This window comes from Melitaea cinxia, chromosome 1 (genome assembly GCF_905220565.1).
Source record: "Melitaea cinxia chromosome 1, ilMelCinx1.1, whole genome shotgun sequence".
Classification (NCBI taxonomy): Eukaryota; Metazoa; Arthropoda; class Insecta; order Lepidoptera; family Nymphalidae; genus Melitaea; species Melitaea cinxia.
Window position 1 is genome coordinate 13,120,004 of NC_059394.1, and position 21,076 is coordinate 13,141,079.

The following is a 21,076-nucleotide window of genomic DNA, read 5'->3' on the forward strand; positions in this document are numbered from 1 at the left end:
CGTAGTTGAATCGAGCTATTGAAAATCGAACGATTAGCATCTTTTTATTACGAATATCCACAATTTTTTTGGCTTCCTATCAATGTCTATGCGCATCCGCAGCGCTCACCTTATCTTATGATGTAAACGTTAAATTTGTTCGAACTTTATATATTTATTTAAAAATTAAGGAAAGTGGAGCTGTTCAAATCTGTACTTGAGCAATTATAAATGCAACTTCAGCAGGGTTTTAACACGTTGAGCAATTTAAAATATTGTATACATCAAAAGATATAGGAGTTTGAAAATATTTGATTTTTAAAAAAAAATTTGATTTTTAATTAAATAATTTGAGGTGAGCAATTTAAAAGGACACCGTAGTTGAATTGAGCAATTCAAAATCTATCAATCAGTATTTTTTTGATTACAAATATCATTCTTTTGCAGGCTGGGGTGGGGTAGGTCATTGCTGTAGTTGAAAGTTTGAAACATTCAACATTGGGTATTATGCCGCATAATGCGCTTTAGTGCTGTAATTGGAAAACTAGGTTAGACAAGTACATAATTATGGTAAAGTTAAAGTATAAAATGGAGGGCAAAGATTATTATATTATGGCAGACTAAAACTTTATAGATTTCAATAATTTATATCGAGTGTAGAAGAAATGAGCAATATCTTATAGGAAGATTTATCCGCGAACAAATATTAAATTATACTTTAAAATTCAACCGAAATGGCGATAACATCACAAAAAGTATGATATGAAGCAATTATAGAGAACGTGAAGTATGTCGAGTTTGAAAAACATTTCTGATACCAAATGTTTTTACATAATGTAGTAAATAATGTTATAGCCTAAACTTTGAAAGTCAGTTAATTATTGTGAATTATTAAGAGCTTATTTATAATAGACGATGACAAAAATAAATAAAGACACATGTTTTTTTATTTCACTTAATATTTTGAATTATTATTATTTATCGTTGTGTCCATTTGTTATAAGTATTCTTTGACGGTTCGCAGGAAAGTGGCTGATGATGGTCCAATAAAGGGTCGAAACGTCGCATGAATTTGCAATTAGTGGTTTGATTGGCACCTTATGTCCACTTTCCTGCGAACCGTCAAAGAATATTATTATTATTATTTTGTTTGATTTATTTTATTTTACGGTATTTGTTATTTTCTAAAATACTAAATTTCCTGAATAATTTTATGTACTTAATTAAAAATCAATCAACAAAATTAAAAAAGATATCAATAACTAGAAAATATATATAAAAATCTATTATCTCTTATTTATTTAGCCCCGTGGTGTCAATGTGTTATCTATGTTGTATGTGTCTATGTAACACGTTACCGTGGCTCCACACATGGCTATTTGTGTTTGCGTATTTGCCATATTTGACAAATAACTTCCATGTGTGGAGAGTGTATTTGCCAAATTTATTGCCGTATTTATCTATTTGGCAAATATGGCCAATAACAAATACGGCTTACCGAACTTCTGTCGGTTTTGCAAGGCACATCAAAGGCCAATATCAAAAAATATGTTTAATTTTTTGATATTTGGTTCCATGTGTAGACGGTCGTATCGTCTATTTGCCCGTACGTCAAATATTTTGTCAAAAACAACAAATACTGAACAGCAAACACAAATAGCCATGTGTGGAGCCACCTTTAAGTTGAGGGCAAAACGTACCTACCTACTAAAATATAAGACAGCCACAGCGTACCTAATCATGTTTTTTAATATTTTTGAATTTTGACTGTATACCTACTTTTGTTTCTCATTTATTTTTAGTCTGTTGTAAAATGTCAAATTCAAATTTGAATAATGTTTATCTGTGAAGCATATGCGGTGTGCGTATTATTTTGCTTTTAGTATTTAAATAATTAATTAACAGGTCTTATAATTAAGAAATTGGTTGTTGTCGGATTTTTTTATGTAATTTAAAAATGTGGTTGGTGATTTTTCCCACTTTTATAACTTCAAATAGTGTGTAATGCAACTAACGCGCGCCCTTTCTTGTTAGAGGGACTTCAAAATGGCGTCAAGTATCGAATGTGTTTATAGATAGACGCGATAGCATGTGTGTTAAAAGTGGGCTAAAAATAGAGGTCTTGCATGAAGTTTGTTGCATAAATTGTGATGAAAAATGTCTAATACAGTGATTACTAACTATACGGACCTAAATGGACCATCAACTAAAACTGATAGTTCTGTGGTTGTTATTGTAAACAAGGATGGATCCTTGTCGGTGGACCAGAATTTACTGGGTACTCTTATGGGTAAGCGATTTCTTATTTAAACATTATTTAGTGTCAATATTTTCTAGTAACAGTAGTTTTAGTAGTTGTAACTTTTATTCACCAATTATATCCATGTACTTTGCTTACAAACTAGTGCGCGTTTCGTATTGTAATTAATATTCATAAATATTGTTGACTTTTGAATACTGACAATTAAGTTTAAAATTATTAGTGGCTAAATATTCAACGAGTCAACTTTATTTTTGTTTGATAATTCTAGGAAGTGATGGATCTCAAGCTGCTGGTATAAGTGTAGTCCGCGTCGGTCACGAGGGCCGTCCGGACGATGCTACAGACTCAGAAAATGAAGATGATAAAGTCCCTCATGTAACTTTGTCAGTTGATAGCTACTATAATGAGCCTGACAGTATCATTAAATATGGTAGGTTATTGTAATTAATTGTATACCAGTAGTAGGATATTACAGGCTGAAGCGATTGTAACATACGCTTACGCTTCAGCCTGTAATATCCCACTGTTGGCTGTAGGTCTCTTTCCCCATGTAGAACAAGGATCAGAGATTAATCCACCACGCTGCTCCAATGCTGGTTGATGGATATATTCCCTACTATGAGTAACGATCGCAATCAGGTGTACATGATGACAACCGAGACCAAAGGCCTAACGTGCTCTCTGAGGAACAGTGGGGAGACCCACAAGGACTGCACAAACACCCAGACCACGTCAAACATTTGTATGGCCAATACAAATGTATGTCTTGTGCTGAGATCAAACCCGCAACAGCCACAAACCAGTGCTGTCACCATTGCGCCAATGCGGCATCATAGTAATATAATTCTGTCTAAAATATTTAAATTTAAGAAATGTAGGGCCACAACACTTTAAATAAATATATATCATTTATTTATTAATTATAATGTTTCAGATAGTGGAGCGGAAATGTTACAATCTTTAAGAATAGAAACAAGAGAGAACAGTTTGATTGGTTTCCAAAATGATCATTGCTACACACCTTTAACATCTCCAAGTCAAGTTCTACCACAAAAAAGTGAAACATTCACACCGTTTGATGATCCCGTGATTGAGATTACTCACACTCCTCCACCGAAACCTGTTGCTACACCTAAAAAAATTACTATTTTAGAACAACAAATAATACCTAAAGGTAAAAAAATTGTTATTAATTCATCAGAACCATCAGTAATATTGAAAGGAAATGATCTTTTAACAAAACCTTTACCAGTTCTAACAAAATCAAAACTATTGAATGAAGTAACGAAGCCTTCTGAAGCAATAACAAAATCTGAAGAAAATACAGAATCGTCATCAGCAAGCTCTTCTGGTGATAGTATACAAGACAGAGATTCAGATTCTGATTACAAAGATTCAAATGATAAATCAGGTCCTCAAAAGTTAAGACGGCAGAAAGCAAAACCAAGAATACTTAAGAGCGTTCATGTGGCTAGAGCTGCTAAAGTAGATCCTAAGACAGCATCAAAATTGAAGATAAATAAGAATGCTATTAAGAGAGATATTAAAGAAAAACTTTTGAGTAAGAATCCCTTGCTGGAAAAGAAGCAATTAGACTTAGACTCTGTGCTCCCAGCTAAAGTTCAGACATCTCCCGCTGTTGCTGAAACACCTAAACCAGTACCTAAACCTACTTTAACAAAAGTTGTTAAAAGAGAGAAGAAAACGCCAGCACACATGACAGCACTATTATCAGATATGACTTCTTTATTCTCTTCACCTGATGTTATTAGAAGAGTGTCAACTGAAAATAAATTACCTAACAAAACTGATAAAGAAGCTCCAGTGATAACAAAGAAACCCAGTGATCTCATAAAACCTCTTGAATCAAATGAAGTTAAACCTGTCTCTCAACTAGCACCCATTTCCAAATCAGAAAGTTCAGAAGAAATGAAACCTATAGTCCCACAAAAAACATATATGAAACAGTCAAGGATATCAAACATACCAGAAAAGAGCACCAAAAACTATGATCCTATGCCTCAATTAGATGACGCCAGTCTAGCGCAAATATTGCAGGATACAACTACACAGTCAATGAAAGTACAGCCAAGTATTGCAACTAATGTCATAAATAGTCCAGGGTTAGCGGGACCCCTCTCACCAACCCTAGACTTACTAGGTGGTCTACAACCAGAGGAAGATGGATTGACTGAAGATTTGTTGATGCATGTTGCTCAGTTAGTTGAAAGTTCAGAAAATTTACAAGAAGTTATAGACAAGCAGGTGCTAGGTAAAGTCGATCCCTCGCCTGCCAAAACTCCAGTGCAATTGCCTTATCAGCCTCAAACACCTAGTAATCTTTATGCAACACCACCTCTTGTGAAACAGGCAGTAAAGACAGCTGTGCCTCGGAAAGATCCCATAGAAATAGTTAGGCGAGATGGACGCGTTATTACCTTGCCTCCAATCGAGGCACCTGCTACTAGATCGTCTAAAAGGAAGAGTCAAGTTGAAACCGTAAATGTCTTGGATAGCTCGGCACCGAGAGTTCCAGTCCAATTACAACCAACTATTCTTACTACTCCTGAACCTACAGTACAACAGGTTGCAAAACAGTATTCAAATAAAAAGTTATCGCAGAAAAAACAAGAACAAGCACTTCAATCAACAGCTATTGAAAAGATATCTCTAGAGTCTCAAGAAAGTTGGAATTCAGAAGATGATCCTAATAGGTATTTAGTAAAATCAATTACTACAATCTTTAAATAAATACGTTTCCATATAAGATTAAAATGTATTAATATCATACTTCATTTTAGGTTATGGTGTATATGTAAGCAACCACACAATAACAGGTTCATGATATGTTGTGATGGGTGTGAAGATTGGTTTCACGGCAAATGTGTCAACATCACCAAAGCAATGGGTCAACAAATGGAAGAACAAGGGATTGAATGGAGATGTCCTAACTGTGTTAAAAATACAAAAACTCCTGCCAAGAGTACAGCCAAGGTAATAAGCAATTGAACAAAACATTTTAACTGTTTCTATTACATAAAATTTGTAAATTTACAACCCCTCTATATAATAAAAGAAAAATAAAATAGAACAGCTATTTGGTATAATATACAATAGTTATTACTAGTGTCTTAATCTTTAATTGTCTTGATCAAAATATTTGTATTTTTTTTTAATTATTTGATTGTAACATAAAAAAAAGGTAATGATTGTCAAAATTCTAAATGATATATAATATTTTGTTTAGATTGTGCTGCTATGGTTACAAGATTGCATAGCATTGTTGTAGTTGGCAGTAAAGAATTGTAATTTTTATAACAGCTAAACATTGCTTCTCAACTAAACATAAAAACACTTTTTAAACCAAATTTTTATTCAACAGTTATCAGTAACACCAAGGGAGAATGTAGTAAGTACAACTCAGCCTGCTATCACCAAAGAGTTAGCCTCAAAAACTACTTGTATTGTTTGTAAGAAACCCGCACGAGCCAGTAGTATTTATTGCAGTGATGCATGTATACTTAAACACGCACAAGACTCATTAGGGAGTCAAACCCCCACATCTAAAAGTGAAAACTCTAGTGGCAAAGCACCTGAGAAACCTAATTCTGAATCTAGGGTAAGCATTTGATTGGTAGCTTTCGCAACATATTTCCAGCTTTAATGCACTACTGCATTTAAAGCGCCCATTTTACAATTAACATTAATTTTTTATAGGTCATAGTTTACGAAAGAAAATCAGGAAGACTTTTGGCAGGTCCAAACGCTCCTACTGCTGAAAACTTAAAAACTTGGCTCCAAAAGAATCCTACATTTGAAGTTGTTAGGCCAGGGACATTAAGTGCAATTAAGCCTAATATACCCAAAAAGAAATCTACAAATGAGCCAAATAAAATTCAAACCACTCTTAATTTCACTAGAATTCCTAAAAAACCAGTTGATCAAACCATTCAGCCGAAAACTCCACATTCAGAGGCGAAAGAAAAAGTGATAAAGGCTCTTCCCCCACCTAAAGAAGACGTTAAAGCAACACCTCAACCAAAAATTCCTGTGACACCTAAGTCTCAACCACAACAAATATTTGAAACACCTAAGTCAACTAAACTTGCAACAGAGTCTAAAAAACCTGTTCGTGCAACTACAAGTCGATCGCAGTCGTTGATGGATAAGGTATGTATTTTAGCTATTTTTATCTTTATACTATGTATTATAATTTATCCATTTGTAAATTTTCACTGCTTGGCGAAAGGAAAGTTTACAGATTATTCTGCTACATTGTTTTATTGGAAACTAGTGATGGACGAAATTTTTCTTAACCATTAGTTAGTCAGCAGTTTTTCGGCATTTTTCTTTCCCTGTTAATTCTTAACAATTTTAGAAAAATTTGTTTTGAAAACTGTGCCTCCTGTGACGAGTGATACAAGTCGAAAATAATCATGTTATAGGTTCGAATTAAACAAGATTTAAAAAATTCTTCTTCGTAAACTAAGTGGGCTAGGTTCAACTGAAGTATCTACTTTTGTAGTGTAAAACATTCTCTTTCAATATACATATTAGTTATTTTAGTAAATATTTCAATTTGATGGTAATTTACGAAAAAACCTTTGAGTTTTACTGTTTTACCTTTTTTCACATTTATCAAGTGCAAAATTGTGACAAATGATACTTTTACTGTTAAATTACTTGACATCTATACTTGTCTTTGTATAAAATATAGAATAAATGACTAGCGCAATGTGTGCCAAACAAGGATAAAGATATAACCCTTTAGACTTATTATTTTTTGTTATCACTCGTCTATTCACATAATTTACCGAAAAATGTATTAAAAATTAAATATGAAATTAAACACAATCGCATTTAAATCACAAAGCACGCAAAATAGCTTTGAATATTTAGAGAAAGAGTGATTGATTACTGAAGAACGGTTACAACTTGACAAATATCGATATACACGAATTGTTTCACACAGTTATCTCACTTTGTAAACAATATTTCCCTAACTATAGCAGATATATATAGACGTGAGTTAGACCAAAAAATTTGTTGTATTTTTTTTTCTTCTGATAATGCCAATGATCACATCACAAAAATTATAGTTAAAAAAAATCTAAAAAAAAAACACGCTTTTATAGCTAATGGAACTAAAAAGTAGAAAATATTTTTTAATTACAAAGAGTTTATATTACAGTAGTAGAAGATCGAACAATCAAACATAATTAATTACTTCAAAATAAAATTATAATAAAATTTAAGTTATTAAGAGAATAATTCAATTCAGAGTAAAAAAAACGTGGAGTGCATTTTACTATATTTTCATAACTTTTTACTATGTTTTTATAACTCTCCGCACATATTAGAATAATTGTTACCAGCAACCCACGCTTGCGCGCTAGCTTTATCTCTCTTACTTCCTTACAGAGGATCCACGAAAGTATTTATTAATGCTGGCGGTCCTAATAAGGATATTGGGAAACTCAAAGATTCCATTACATACATACATACATATATACATACATATATACATACATATATACATACATACATACATACATACATGCATACAACCCAAGATAATAAAAACGTGGTAACAAAGGTTACAACTCGACTTATATCACTCCTCACAGGAGGCATAGAAGTAATCTTTTAAATTAAGATTTACTAGTTTCTTGACTTTTTTGGTATAATTAAAATTTTTTGTTAAAAGTACTTAACCTAAAATATAGATCAGCACATGTTCACTTAATATTGATCTTAAATATAGTGAATAATTGTTATTCAAAACACTGCGAACATAGTAGTCTCTGTTTCTTTGGTAAACTTCCGTAATGTGACTCATCTTTAACCTAATAAAATGATGTCACAGCACCATGAAATAGGACTCTATCACATCGATATAAGGGTCATAATAAAATAGTGTTTTCGCCTTATGACAGGTAAACAAAATATTAAAGTATCATACCAGTATTTTATTTTGCACTTACTTAAAGGCTCAATATTTTCGCGTTTTTTAAAACGGAAGAGACGTTTAAGATTTTTCATTATTTGGTGTAGGTTTACGTTCTCTTATATTGTCTGTTTTCTGACACAAATTTAATTTTTTTTTTTTTAATTTCATGAATAGTTTATTTCTCACTGATTTACAAATTTTGTAAAAACTGAAAAGATTATGTTTATGTAATGTCATCAACCTTGAACAGTTTACACTGTGATTAAATCTGAATTTAGCGTACTAACGACAATTGTGTACATACATAGCCGCAAGTAGTTTCGCCATCGACGTCGCGACGGAAAGACACACCAGATAAGAGAACAAGAATGAGCACCGAAGATCCTATCAGAGAAAATGTGCGCAAAGCTTTACAAGAACAAATTTCGATTCGTATGGCGGAAAGTGATGGACCCAAGTTTACAGAAGAAGAGATACAACAGTTCGCAAATGATACTGAGTTTGAATTACACGAACTATTCAACCGAGATGTCGGTATGAAATATAAAGCTAAATACAGATCGTTAATGTTTAATATAAAAGATCGTAAAAATCTGTCACTCTGGGAAAAAATATGTGAGCGTGTTATCACCCCTAAACAACTGGTAAAGATTTTTTTTTTTGCTTTTTTTGTTCATAAACAATATTTCTGTAATGTACTTAAATATATAATATACTAGTGGTCGCCCAATGGTCGAAATTAGACCATAATTAATTTAAATTGTAAATTTGAATATATATATATATATATGTTACTAGCGACCCGCCCCAGCTTCGCACGGATAGGAAAACTATCAGTTTTCCTCTACTAAATTATGCATGCATTATAAATATAAAACCTTCCTCTGGAATCACTATTTACTAAAGAAAAGCGCATCAAAATCTGTTAAGTAGATTTGAATATCTAATCATACAGACAGCGGAAAACGACTTTGTTGTATACTTTGTAGTGATGACTATTTTACATTTTAAAGGTACGATTATCGCCAGAAGAATTAGCAAGTCAAGAATTAGCTCAATGGAGAGATAAGGAAGCCAAGCATCAATTGGAGTTAATTAAAAAATCAGAAATCGATCTTTTAGCTGCAAGCAAAACATATGTTTTAAAAACACACAAAGGAGAAGAGGTAGAGTATAACTCATGCGTAACTAAAAAGATGCTGTATGCTTTTGTGACTTAAATAATTATGTTATTGTTTTTAAGGTTATGGAAACAAAGGAGTCAGTTTCAACAGAATTGGATCCAAATGTAGCAGTGGAGGACTTGGTAACAGTACTGAATGATGCTGTTGGAGATGGATTACCAGATGAAAATGAACAGTACGTTTAAACGTTTTAAAGTGTAGTAAAATTTCTACTGTCATAACAGATTATAAATGTTTTCTTTATATCAATACTACCCCTTTTACAGAAAGAAACAAGAAGAATCGCACAAAAAGCATGGCGCTAGTAAAAAGAAAGATAAAGATAAAGGTAACTCTAGAAAAAAAGACAAAGAATCTAAAAGAGACTACGAAAAAAGAAGTTCACGATCTTCCAAACGAAAATCAGATATAAAGGAAAGAGAACATCGTTCATCCCGACGGTCGATTAAAAAATCTAGATCGAGATCTAAATCAAAGGAAAGATCAAAAACTGAGTCTGTCAAAGAAAAATCTGACTCTCGAGACCGTTCAAGGCACAGATCGCGATCAAAGTTAAGATCTAAAAGAAAACCTAGAGAACATTCCAGATCTGACTCGAGAGAACGCGCTCAATCGCGTTCCTTACGACGTTCATCGCGACGATCTCACTCCAGAGACAGTGGAAAGCGAAGCTCAGGAGAAACTCGATCGCGTTCCACCCGACGCAGTACGGAAGATAAATTTAAACATAGATCTAGGTCTCAAGAGGCTGCTTCAAATAAAAATAAAAATGAGTATGTAGTCCACCTTACGGAATATATTTTATTTGTTAATCTAAAATATACTTATTCATTACAAATTTTTTATAGCTCAACAGATTCTGATTCTATCGAAAGACCGAAATCTGCAATGATGAAGGAAGCACATCCCGAGTATGATCCCCATGAACCGATGATAACATCAGCCTTTTCAGAAGAGGACTTGAGGAAATCAAGGGAAGATGTTTACGAAGATACTTACAAAAATGAAATATCAGAGTATGGAAATGTTGAATACGATCCCACGAAGGCATTTACCATTGATACCAACATAGCCTTGCCTGTGCCTAAATATGAAAAACAGGATAAATCTGGTAATTTATTTTTAAAAAAAAATTAAATTTATGCTTTGTTGTAATTCTTTTGTAAACTATAATATTTTTTTAGAAGCAGAAAGTGATCAGGAACCTACTAGTACAGTAGAACACTCAGCGGCAACAGTGTGGAACGGTTGCATTAATATGGTGGATGTCGCCCGGTTCTATGTAGCAGCTCATGAGGTACCTTTTTAACCAATTTGAACATTTTTATGTAGTCATATAGACTAGTTTTATTTATTTACTGAACAATATTTTAGGTGTCTGGAAATGCAATAGACTTGGAAGACGATTTAGCTCCAGAACTGGATATTGTGGGCAGAATAAATCCAGATACAGTTTGGGAGTATATTAGTAAGATGAAACGAGCTAGTAACAAGGATATTATCATACTGAAACTTCAAGCAGCAAATGACGAAGAAAGGATGCAGTACATTGCGTTGTATAGTTACCTAAGTAGTCGCAATAGGTTTGTTTTCTCTGTCAAAATATGAAAGTTTACTGTGATGTTTTTCTTAGGTACAATTTTAATATACATAACTATTTTAAATATCAACTGTTTACAGATTGGGCGTGGTAAAAGTATCAAACACAGCAACTGTAAAAGATTTTTACATAGTTCCAATACCAGCAAACACTTCTTTACCTCCAGTTTTATTACCTCTTGATGGACCTGGTCTCGGGGAAGTGAAGACACATCTTCTAATATCGATCATAATAAGACAAAGAAAGAAACGCCTAGCTCCTCATATTCCCAAAGACATTGTACCAGCGAAGGTCAGTTAACAGGATTGCACAAGAGGGGCAATATTTTAAATGATATTGTAAATAAATACTATTTTTAAGGATGTTAGAATTAAGTTTGGACCCTTTTTCTACACGGAGAAAGGTTTATGCCCGGCAATCGGATGTTACAGTCAGAATCAAACAATCGAAAATAAATACTGCAAAAAAATGTTGTTTAAAGTTTATTTATTTTTGTAATGATAAGAATACTAAAAAAAAATTATAATAGTTTTTATAACTGGCTATGTGACCTGTAAATAAATGTACAACTTAGATTAAAAATAAAAGAGCGACAAATGAATTCTTGCATGTTTAGAATAATAAATAAGATATTCTTTATATTGCAATGTTTTACGTGTATCATGAGTTTATTATTTCTCCTGTTCCACCTTAACATTGACCTTTTATTATTTACTTTTTTATACTACTTATGACAACATATATATTAATTTATATAGTAATAAAATATTCATCATAATATTTATTTATAGGACGTCGGGTATAACATAGATGATATAAATTGGAATGAAACTAACTATTTATGAAAATGGTTACGAGACGAGCCTGCACAATCGTCATTGTGCACGACAATCGTCACAATAATGAGGCATCCATTAATTACGCGAGCAATTTTTGATTAGTTTAGACTACCCCCTCCACCACCCTTAGGTGAGATTTGCCTGAACCCCTCCCGCTCCCCTTACGTAAGATTGACGGAAAATAAACTGTTCAGATATACTATAGTTAATTTATTTAAATTAAATTCAAACCAAAAACTAAATGATTTTAATATCTATGAGATTTATTTTAGCGGGCAAATAAACACTCAAAATATATATTTTTTAAATATCTGTAACTTTTTTTGAAGTTAATGTGAGATTTTTGGTTAATCCCCGCCTCGGTTTAAATGAGATTTCATCGGAAATTCTGAACTCATATAATTATTGGATGTCCCCTAACTAGCGGAAGCGCTCTCGATCCTGATTTTAATCCGCGCTCATAGTATAAATATTTGCGTCTGTATTTGTCGCTGTTTCACGACTCATCCTATTGGGGTTCGGGTTTCACATTTTCTCGTAAAGATGAAAAAAATAATTTGAATAATACTTACACATTGTATAATTGTTGCAAGGGTAAATCGAACAAAATTTTGCAGGTATGGTTGACCTTCCACTGTTTCTGAATAAATTAATATAATACGATGCGTTTTAAATATTTGAATAAAAGTTTACACAATTTGATTTGCTATTCCACTGAGTTAATTGAACTTGGGCTGAAACAAAACCTACAATTGCCAATGAGTCGACCATACAATTTTTTGGATATGTAGCTATAACAACAAAATGTTCTCAACATTCATTAATTTGCATTTATATAAAATTGTATGAACTAATAATTCTATAAATTTAAAATGTATATTAAGTACGTAATAAATGCCAGGTGGCGCGTGAGTCCCGCAAGAAATCCTACACACCGCCACTGTCTCCGCGACGCCGCGCGCTCCCCATGCCGGCCTTCACGTCCACGGCTCTCTCCACCTCGGTAAAGGATAAAATTGCTGCTTCGTTGGGTAAGTCACTAGACATGTAATTTTTTTTCTAAGAGGTCTAGCTAAAATTAAAAAGTTGTCGAGGTAAAATTAGGAAAATATATATATGGTTGCTTTTAAGATTGTACATGTCAAATCTGGCCCAGAAAACCTCGCTTCATTATTATGTGTAATATTGCCCTAGGATGGGTTAATATCATTTTTGAGTTGACACCAAGAAGCTTATACAAAACACTGGAGAGTGCATCGTAAACAATGCTTTGAAGACAAAAATTTGACCTTGAATTACGTCACGTATGTTCTATATCTCTTTCTGTAGGTACCACATTGATCCTAAGTTCAGGATCCATACTATTTTTTGTCAAGCATTTACAAGACTTCTTTATTCTGTCTCGCAAAAATGAAAAGGGACAGCGGCGTCCCTATGGACGATAATGGTAATAAGCTATCAAAAAATGTTTACTATTTGAGTTGATATTTTTATCGTTTCTAGCTTCATTTTGAAGATTATTTCGGTAGATTATGATGCGCTAGGAATAAGGAATTCTTCAAACTCAAGTGATAATTAGATCCGTCAAATTTGGTAGGCTAAAAAACGTGATGACGAAGATGCGTTGTTCAAAAATCAAAATCAAAAATAGCTTTATTCAAATAGGCTCCAAGAGCACTTTCGAATCGTCATTTTAGAAATTAAAACTTTTAAAATCAATTATTATATTTGTAGAAGTAAAAAAATTGGGCAAATGAGTAGGCGGTCACCTGATGTTAAGTGATTAGCCCCATCCATGAACATTTGCAGCATCAGAGTAACTACTCAATGTTCTAGTCTTTCAGGAATTTGTTGGTCTGCCCCTTGAATAACCCCATGTTGTAATTTAGTGGGAACACGGTCGAAGGGCATTAGTTCCACAGGTTCCCCTACAAATCCTTTTTCTTGGAAAACAATACGTCCAAAAATTACTACTTATATACTTAAATATACTTATAGGTAGCATTTGCTCAAAAAAAGCGTGCTTTCGTGCTAAATAATGAACGTGTCTGTCTGCTCCTTCGCACATATTGATTGGGATTTTTTGTACATAGCATGGCAATTATAAATAAAGTGTGAGGGGGATAGAAAACATAACTGGGGTGAATGAACTTGTCTTCACTAAAATGTTTTAGATGCACTTTCCACTGTTTTATATAAGCTTCTTGGTTGACACAGAATAACCTTGCTTATTTCTTTTCTTCAGCCATAGATTATACACTTATATACTCTCCAGCTACTCACGTCTTTCTAAATATTACTCGACATCACAATAATTAAGTAAATGGGCTAAGGTTTTGAGTTTTTATAGTATTGATTATTGTCTGTTTATGTTTATTTAATATTATCCTTACGATGTGAGCTCTATAAAAATAGTTAAAAGTATGTCAAAATTTATTTCATAAAATCGATAAAAAAATATGAAATGAATATATTATTATAAAAACAGACATTTTCTTTAAATGTATAAATTTACTGGGCAGTTTTAAATAAATATTTAATGTGTCTGTTACGTGTGAAATATTACATTTAGTAGTAAACATAGTAGTCTGTGATAAGGTGAACTAAGTAATTTAGTAAATACTATCAGAATTCTAAATATCATTTTACACTCATTATTTTAGCCGCTGCCGACGACGAAGAGGCGTACAGTCCAGGATCATCATCAGGTAGCAATAGTGCTTCAGCGCCCTCTCTTCCGCCTAACTCGAGTTCGCTAAGAAGTAAAATGGAAGAACTGAATCGACAAATTGAAGAACAAAAACAACAAATTCTAAAGATGACACAAGCCGATTCCTCAGTGGGAGAAGAGGTAAATATCAGAATATAGACATTTAATACCTAATTCAAATTTGCATGAAAAAAACTGCAAAGATTAAGAATTTCTAAACTAATATATAACGCTACCTAGAATTTTCTAAACTAATTTATAACGCTACCTAGATTTTATGCTCATGCATACATAGTTTTTAATACATATGCCATACGATTTGTAAATGATGTAGATATGTTGTGTGTTTATGTATTTGTAATGATGTATAATGATGTAGATTTTGTAATATTATGTGAATTTTATTACAGAACGAGGCATATTCACCATCAAGACCATTGACTCCGCCTGCGCCAGTTGTACCACTAGCAGATATTGCATTACCGTCAAACCTTCAAGAAATTCTTGCCACGATAAAACAACGCTCGGAAACAACAACTGCGGACGTCGACATGCGTACACTACCTATGCCTTAACTATTTAAAGAGGGACATTTATAATTATTTTATATTCATTATAGGCAGTGCAGTATAGGATTAAGTTTGTAAAATTAACTTGTAGACGGCAATATTTAATTGCAATTAATTGTATTTTAAGTTAATTAGTAAATCTACAGAAAACATAATATAGAACATAGTGGATGAAAAAACGGATTCTGTTTGCAAGGTTTATCCTTTTTTGTGGATTTTCATGACAATGATATTGTTTCGTGTTACGAAATTTCCAAGATTGTTAAACATATATACATCTCATAAACATTGTGTTTTATGTATTTTTTGTATATTGTACAAAATTAGACTTGTTAATACCTAAGAAAATGAATTATAAAAATTCTTTATCATAAACTATATACAATTTTAAGACTAAAATATAAAAATATGGAATAAAGACTACAAATTAAATGCTGTTATATTTATTTAAATATTGTCATCATCATATAATGTCCTTTTTGATTTAAATTTTTTTTCATCACGGGTTAAAAAATTATTTTTACGAACTGTTTGGAATTTTTTAAATATATCTTCTCTTCCTAAAGTAGTATCTTTTAACATCCTTTGCATTGCCATTATTTTCGTTGCCATAAGTTTTCTTCTCGGAATATGTCTTAAAGCAAATTCCCAATCACCAGTCAATCTTAAATCCAGCAGAATGGGTACCATGTGATTTATATTTAGGTTTTTCTTTGACCCTGGAGCCCATTCTAAATATCTGTCAAGAGGTAACTTTGCCATTTTAATACCGTCTCTTTTAGCTTTGGCCAGTGATAGGGGTTCATTATTAATCTGAAACAAAAAATTATAGATAAAACATATTCATTAAAATGAATGTAATGTTATGCAGAAATCAATATTACCTTATCAACCATGCAGCCAATAATGTAAATGCTATCAGGGTCAAAAGTTGTAAGTTCATCACGACAATGAGGTGTAAGATATACAAGCTTATCTTTAGGAAATAAATCTAAATAACTTGAAGTGTGAATGTTTATTGGAAACCATGGTTCACATATAGAGGGTATATTTTTCTTCAACTGTTTCATAAATTCACCTTGCATATTAACATTGCACATGTGTAAGTTAAATGGATCTTTATGTATTCTATTGTCACCAAATAGAAAGGTCATTTGTTTTGCAGCATTTATGGTTTCTCTCCATACCATATGTTCTTCATACGAACAATCGATAACAACTGATTGCCCATACATCATTGCTTGAAGTGCTCTGTAAGTAAAATAATAACAGTATTGTCTTCATGTTTAAGATTAATATAATTTTTTTTTTGTATTTTTTTATACAACTAGGCCAGCAGTGTTGGGAAGCGATTACTGTAGCCTATATATCCTATAAAATCAGAACACGTTGGTGGTGGAAAAAGAAAGCAACATAATTAATTACCTATAATTATCAAAACCATTAATTGACTGGTCGCGGATACGAAGGAACAAAGATTGGTATTGAATGCCGTATAAAAGATCATCAGGATACTCCTTATTATCCTCTGGGGAAGAGTTTTCGAATTCCATTTTTCTTGCTTCCTTTTTAGCCTAAAAATACCAATACCAAAAAATTATAAATTTAGTTGAGATAAATGATATTATCGGCTGAAGCGAAACTAAAACTGAAATTTTTAAGAGATAAAAAAAGAAATATGATAAGTATTGTTCTTTCCCTTTTATTATAATTTTTAATCAGCATAGTACTCAAAATCATTCACATTACTAGTGTAATAACTTTTAATATAATTCTACACTTATCTAAAACTATAAATTTATTAAACTGAAACTTATTTAGGGTAAAATTTTTACGAATGAAACGGCAAAGTTTTTGTCGATGATGTTGGAACGGAAATCTAAAGCTTTAAATTTGTATAAATATAAACGACACTTGCAAATTAGTTTGCCAAAGAAGTTTCACTACTGACATATGTGCTTTGTGTGCAAGCATTTTTTAAAATATATTTAATGCAACAAAAATGTATTAAATTCTACCACTCGCTTTCAACGAGTTGACTTAATATTAAAACTAACAATAACTATAATGTAATAATTTACAACAAACTTTTTGGTTTTCCTTTTTCCTCTCAATTTTCCAAAGAAATGTAAGATAATTTGTTCTTTGGTTTCTGCTAGGGAGTTCTAACAAGTGTTTCCATTGGTCAAATTGGATATGGTCAGGAGCAAACCGTCCATCTTGACGCATTACTTCCACTTCAAGCATTAATACCCTAAATTTCTTTTCGAGATCTTTGTCGCCTTTACAAAGTTGAGACACATATTTTTCTGAAAGTATATGATATGTAGACATATATTATTACAATTAAAGAAATGATTTTTTTTAAGTACTTATTTTTTTAAATAATTCAAATGTATTTTCGCTACAAAAATAAACATAGCAGAAACTACTAGAAATAAAATTAATTTATTTCATTCCATTTACCCATTTCATCTTCCGCTTCTGTTTGTGATACATAAGATCGTGATATTACTCTGTGTTTTTGAAAAACAATTTTATGGTTAAGATTCCTTTTTAATATAGGTCGGTGAACATGTGAAACAAGTGATCTTAAAAAGTTCATTATTAAACTCTCAACTTTGATGGAAATGTAAGAAAATTATGAAAGATACTATTCGATCATGTTACTTTCAAAAAAAGATCATTAAAGTGTGAAAAGTTTCTTCTATAGGCAAGTTATTTTACTCTTTGGTTTCTTCTGTTAACAATATTTTTATAGACGAGATGTGGGCGATACATTTGATATATTGTCATTCTATGACAATTGATCGCAGTGCTGCCAGCAGTCTGAATTGTCTTCAACGAGGACGACCGATCCATTCCACTAAAAAACTACTAACTTGTTTAATGACTTGTCTACCGCGGAGTTAAATTCAACGCCAGATTATTTATCTACGCATATGTCACAATCTCAGAAGTTTTGTACACTGTAAAGTTGTATTGTCTGATTGAAATCACACCACAAATTTTGTTTCCGCAGTTTACCGCGGGTTTGAATTCCACCCCAGATAAAAAGCAACACGGAGGGGAGTCGTCATAGCGTTTTTGCCGATACCAAAGAGTCATAGAGCAACACGGAGGGGAGAAGCCATTGCGTCTGCTACCGATACAAAATTGTCTGTCATTTTTTGCGGGGGGAAATTACACACATGCACACTTTATCTAATTCCCACACAAAAATAATCGTCTGTCACTACGAAACTCACACATACTAAATTAAAATCACACTTACATTTTTCACACACACATAGATATATTCTGTGTCATTACAGTATAATGACCCGCCGCAACTACACTGACAAGTTTCTTACAGCCATGGTTGTAACAACTGTCGATATCCATTATCGATAAATTCAAGTACTCGGTTAGGGAAATAAGGTTTTTAAAGTGATACAAAGGTAAGATGTTATTATAAAAATAGGCTTAATTTATTATATACTACAAATCAAACATCTTCATGTAAAATAAACGATTATAAAGAGTAAAGATTTGATTGTTTGTTTGTTAGCATTGAATAGGTTCCGAAACTACTGGACCGATTCAAAAAATTATTTCACCGTTGAGAAGCTACATAATCTTTGAGCGACATAGGTTATACTATATTTTCAAAAATATTAGGGATCCTTACTAAAACTCCAATAATGTAACCCAAGGGATAAAAAAATAACCTAAAAAATTCCTTACATTGCGTACGCTGCAAAAACTAATGATAATAGAAATATATAATGTATTAAGACTTTGTACAACACATCATTATCTACAATAATTGTATTTGCTCGCAAACGAAAACAAAACTGACTTCAATTACATCGACAAGTAATACAATATACGTAATATATACGCATTATCAAAGGTTACTCTGAAAGTTGTTATCAGATTTCGATGAAATTTAAACGCAATCACATGATAAACATCAGCTTTCTGTTAAATTAAAAATCATCAAAATCGGTTCACCCAGTCAAAAGTTCTGAAGTAACATACATAAAAAATACAGTCGAATTGAGAACCTCCCCTTTTTGGAAGTCAGTTAAAAAGTGTCGCGACAGCCTATGTCTAACTATTATAATTATGTCACAATACGTTTGGTGCAACGTTGTTGTGCCAAACAATGCCATTCTACAATAAACGATTTAAAGTTAACATACATTTTGAGGAGTTGATGATGTACACGGTGATGTCAACGAATCGGGAGTAGGGAGCGTAACACTAATGGCATCATAAGATGATAGCTTGTCATCTGCTAGATTTAATGATTTGTTGATGACTCTGAAAGGATGGACATTGTTCATTTTCAAAGTTGATAAATCTAAGCTTCATTTCACTACTACGACTATGGTGAACCATATCTTGATTACCTTGTACATGAGACAAAAAAAAAAAACTTACGGGACAAAAACAGTGTGGCGTTAGTGTTGGTTTGGTGCCCTCGACTAATCCTTCTATTGTTCGTCAACACTTAAAAGTTAGTGGTATTGATATGATCTGAACAAATTACACTATTTTTTGTGGGCGTCCAGGTTAATCTGTTATTACCATTTTTTTCCATGTATCCCTTAAATTTGGATTTTTAGAAAACCTGCCAAATTTTTATATAAAACATTATGGTGGAAGTTCACATTAAGTAATTCTAGTAAAATGTATTAATACTCATAATACGTGTATTATATTTAATTTAATGCAATTTTATGATATAATTATGTTTATTAAAAAAAGCTAGCAATATAATATTTTAAATAAATCAAAATCTCAAAAATGTCTGTCTCCTCTTTTGCCTTTGCCATTTTTATCGATAACCATCTACAAACAAACCGGTAACAACACTATCGCTCGGCAACAGTGACTTCTCGGAAATAGACTTCGATCAGTCGCTCGACTGATCCGCATATTGTATGCGGGCGAGCGGCCTGTGTTGGTAAACAAATCGAGTCAACACGAACGATAATATTTGTAATTTTTAAGTTTAAAAAAGGTTTAAAAGAAGTATACAAGTAATAATGTGATTAAAAAATATTTACGTATGAAAGGTAACGCCATGTTTTAGTAAATTTGACGTGGCAGATCTTTTTTTGCAGTAAAAAACAGAACAATTTGGCATTTTTGAAGGACGTTGATTCAATCGCGCAACTAGATTTAGTCTAGTGATCAGTGCGGCGGCAACTAGTTTTATTGTTTGCATATGGCCATTTGGCCTTATACCTTGACAGAGGGGAACGCCTGTACATGGCTACTCTCCTCCGTGTTGCTCTTTGCCAAAGAGTATATAAGTAGCCGATACAAAACTGCAGTAGTGTAGCGTAGTGGGCAGGGGCGGCCAGCCCCGGGCGGCACTTTTAAGAGGCGGCATAATTTAACAATACTTAAATAATAAAAATATTCTGTAAATATTTGAACCATGTTTTATTGCATTATTTTTATCGCAACTACAAATTCGAAGCGTTTGAAAAGAGCACGGAATTTTTAATTACTTATTTTATGGCGAAGTCGGGGAATCCAGAATAGTGTTATGAGTATACTGACGAAGTAAAAAGATATTTGTCCCTTAGATCCTGTATATATATTAAGTTGAATATAGTTTATTTCACGTACGGGGAAGTCCCGTTAAGGTACGGGGATGTACGCGATTCTTTGAAAAAGTTTGACAATTCGAAGAAAATTTTATTGATGGATCGTCAGTTGTACATTTCACATATCTTAATTATGTTACACTTTTCAAATTGTGATTTTTGTGCAAATGAGTACATGTAGTGGTTGTGAAAAAATTAACAACTTCGTGAAAAATTGAAATTTTCAACTCTGTGAGTATTAAATATTATATTTATGTAATTGTATGTTGGAATGTTTGATGTGTTGTTCAAACTTTAATTTATTAAAATAAAAAAACCGCCCATACCCAGAGTTTCGTACAAATAGTCTAGTCAACAAGTTCAAAAACGTATTAAA

General features: G+C 32.5%; 2 protein-coding genes across 2 annotated transcripts; one reads left to right on the forward strand and one right to left on the reverse strand.

Annotated features, from left to right (window-relative positions):
* Positions 1–1,819: 1,819 nt before the first annotated feature.
* Positions 1,820–15,380, forward strand: LOC123657196 (death-inducer obliterator 1). Its single transcript, XM_045592778.1, has 17 exons — positions 1,820–2,269; positions 2,511–2,672; positions 3,177–4,956; positions 5,044–5,236; positions 5,625–5,861; positions 5,960–6,412; positions 8,501–8,836; positions 9,206–9,358; positions 9,436–9,551; positions 9,643–10,149; positions 10,225–10,487; positions 10,561–10,673; positions 10,751–10,959; positions 11,057–11,267; positions 12,717–12,846; positions 14,479–14,666; positions 14,936–15,380. Exons 1-17 carry the CDS (start codon positions 2,137–2,139, stop codon positions 15,098–15,100), a joined length of 5,349 nt encoding a protein of 1,782 aa, XP_045448734.1. The 5' UTR covers positions 1,820–2,136; the 3' UTR covers positions 15,101–15,380.
* Positions 15,381–15,382: 2 nt separating this feature from the next.
* On the reverse strand, positions 15,383–17,963 carry LOC123657206 (mitochondrial ribonuclease P protein 1 homolog). The gene is made up of 5 exons (XM_045592786.1): positions 17,561–17,963; positions 17,183–17,403; positions 16,520–16,668; positions 15,979–16,345; positions 15,383–15,907 (listed from the first exon to the last, which is right to left on the reverse strand). Exons 1-5 carry the CDS (start codon positions 17,697–17,699, stop codon positions 15,542–15,544), a joined length of 1,242 nt encoding a protein of 413 aa, XP_045448742.1. The 5' UTR covers positions 17,700–17,963; the 3' UTR covers positions 15,383–15,541.
* Positions 17,964–21,076: the final 3,113 nt, after the last annotated feature.

Coding starts and splice junctions, on each gene's coding strand:
- LOC123657196 (XM_045592778.1), top strand. CDS start 2,137: ATGTCTAATACAGTGATTACTAACTATACGGACCTAAATGGACCATCA. Junction 10,150..10,224: donor TCAAATAAAAATAAAAATGA/GTATGTAGTCCA, acceptor AATTTTTTATAG/CTCAACAGATTCTGATTCTA. Junction 10,960..11,056: donor TACCTAAGTAGTCGCAATAG/GTTTGTTTTCTC, acceptor AACTGTTTACAG/ATTGGGCGTGGTAAAAGTAT.
- LOC123657206 (XM_045592786.1), bottom strand. CDS start 17,699: ATGAACTTTTTAAGATCACTTGTTTCACATGTTCACCGACCTATATTA. Junction 16,669..17,182: donor GGAAAAAGGAAAACCAAAAA/GTTTGTTGTAAA, acceptor TGGTATTTTTAG/GCTAAAAAGGAAGCAAGAAA. Junction 16,346..16,519: donor AATGGTTTTGATAATTATAG/GTAATTAATTAT, acceptor TTTTACTTACAG/AGCACTTCAAGCAATGATGT.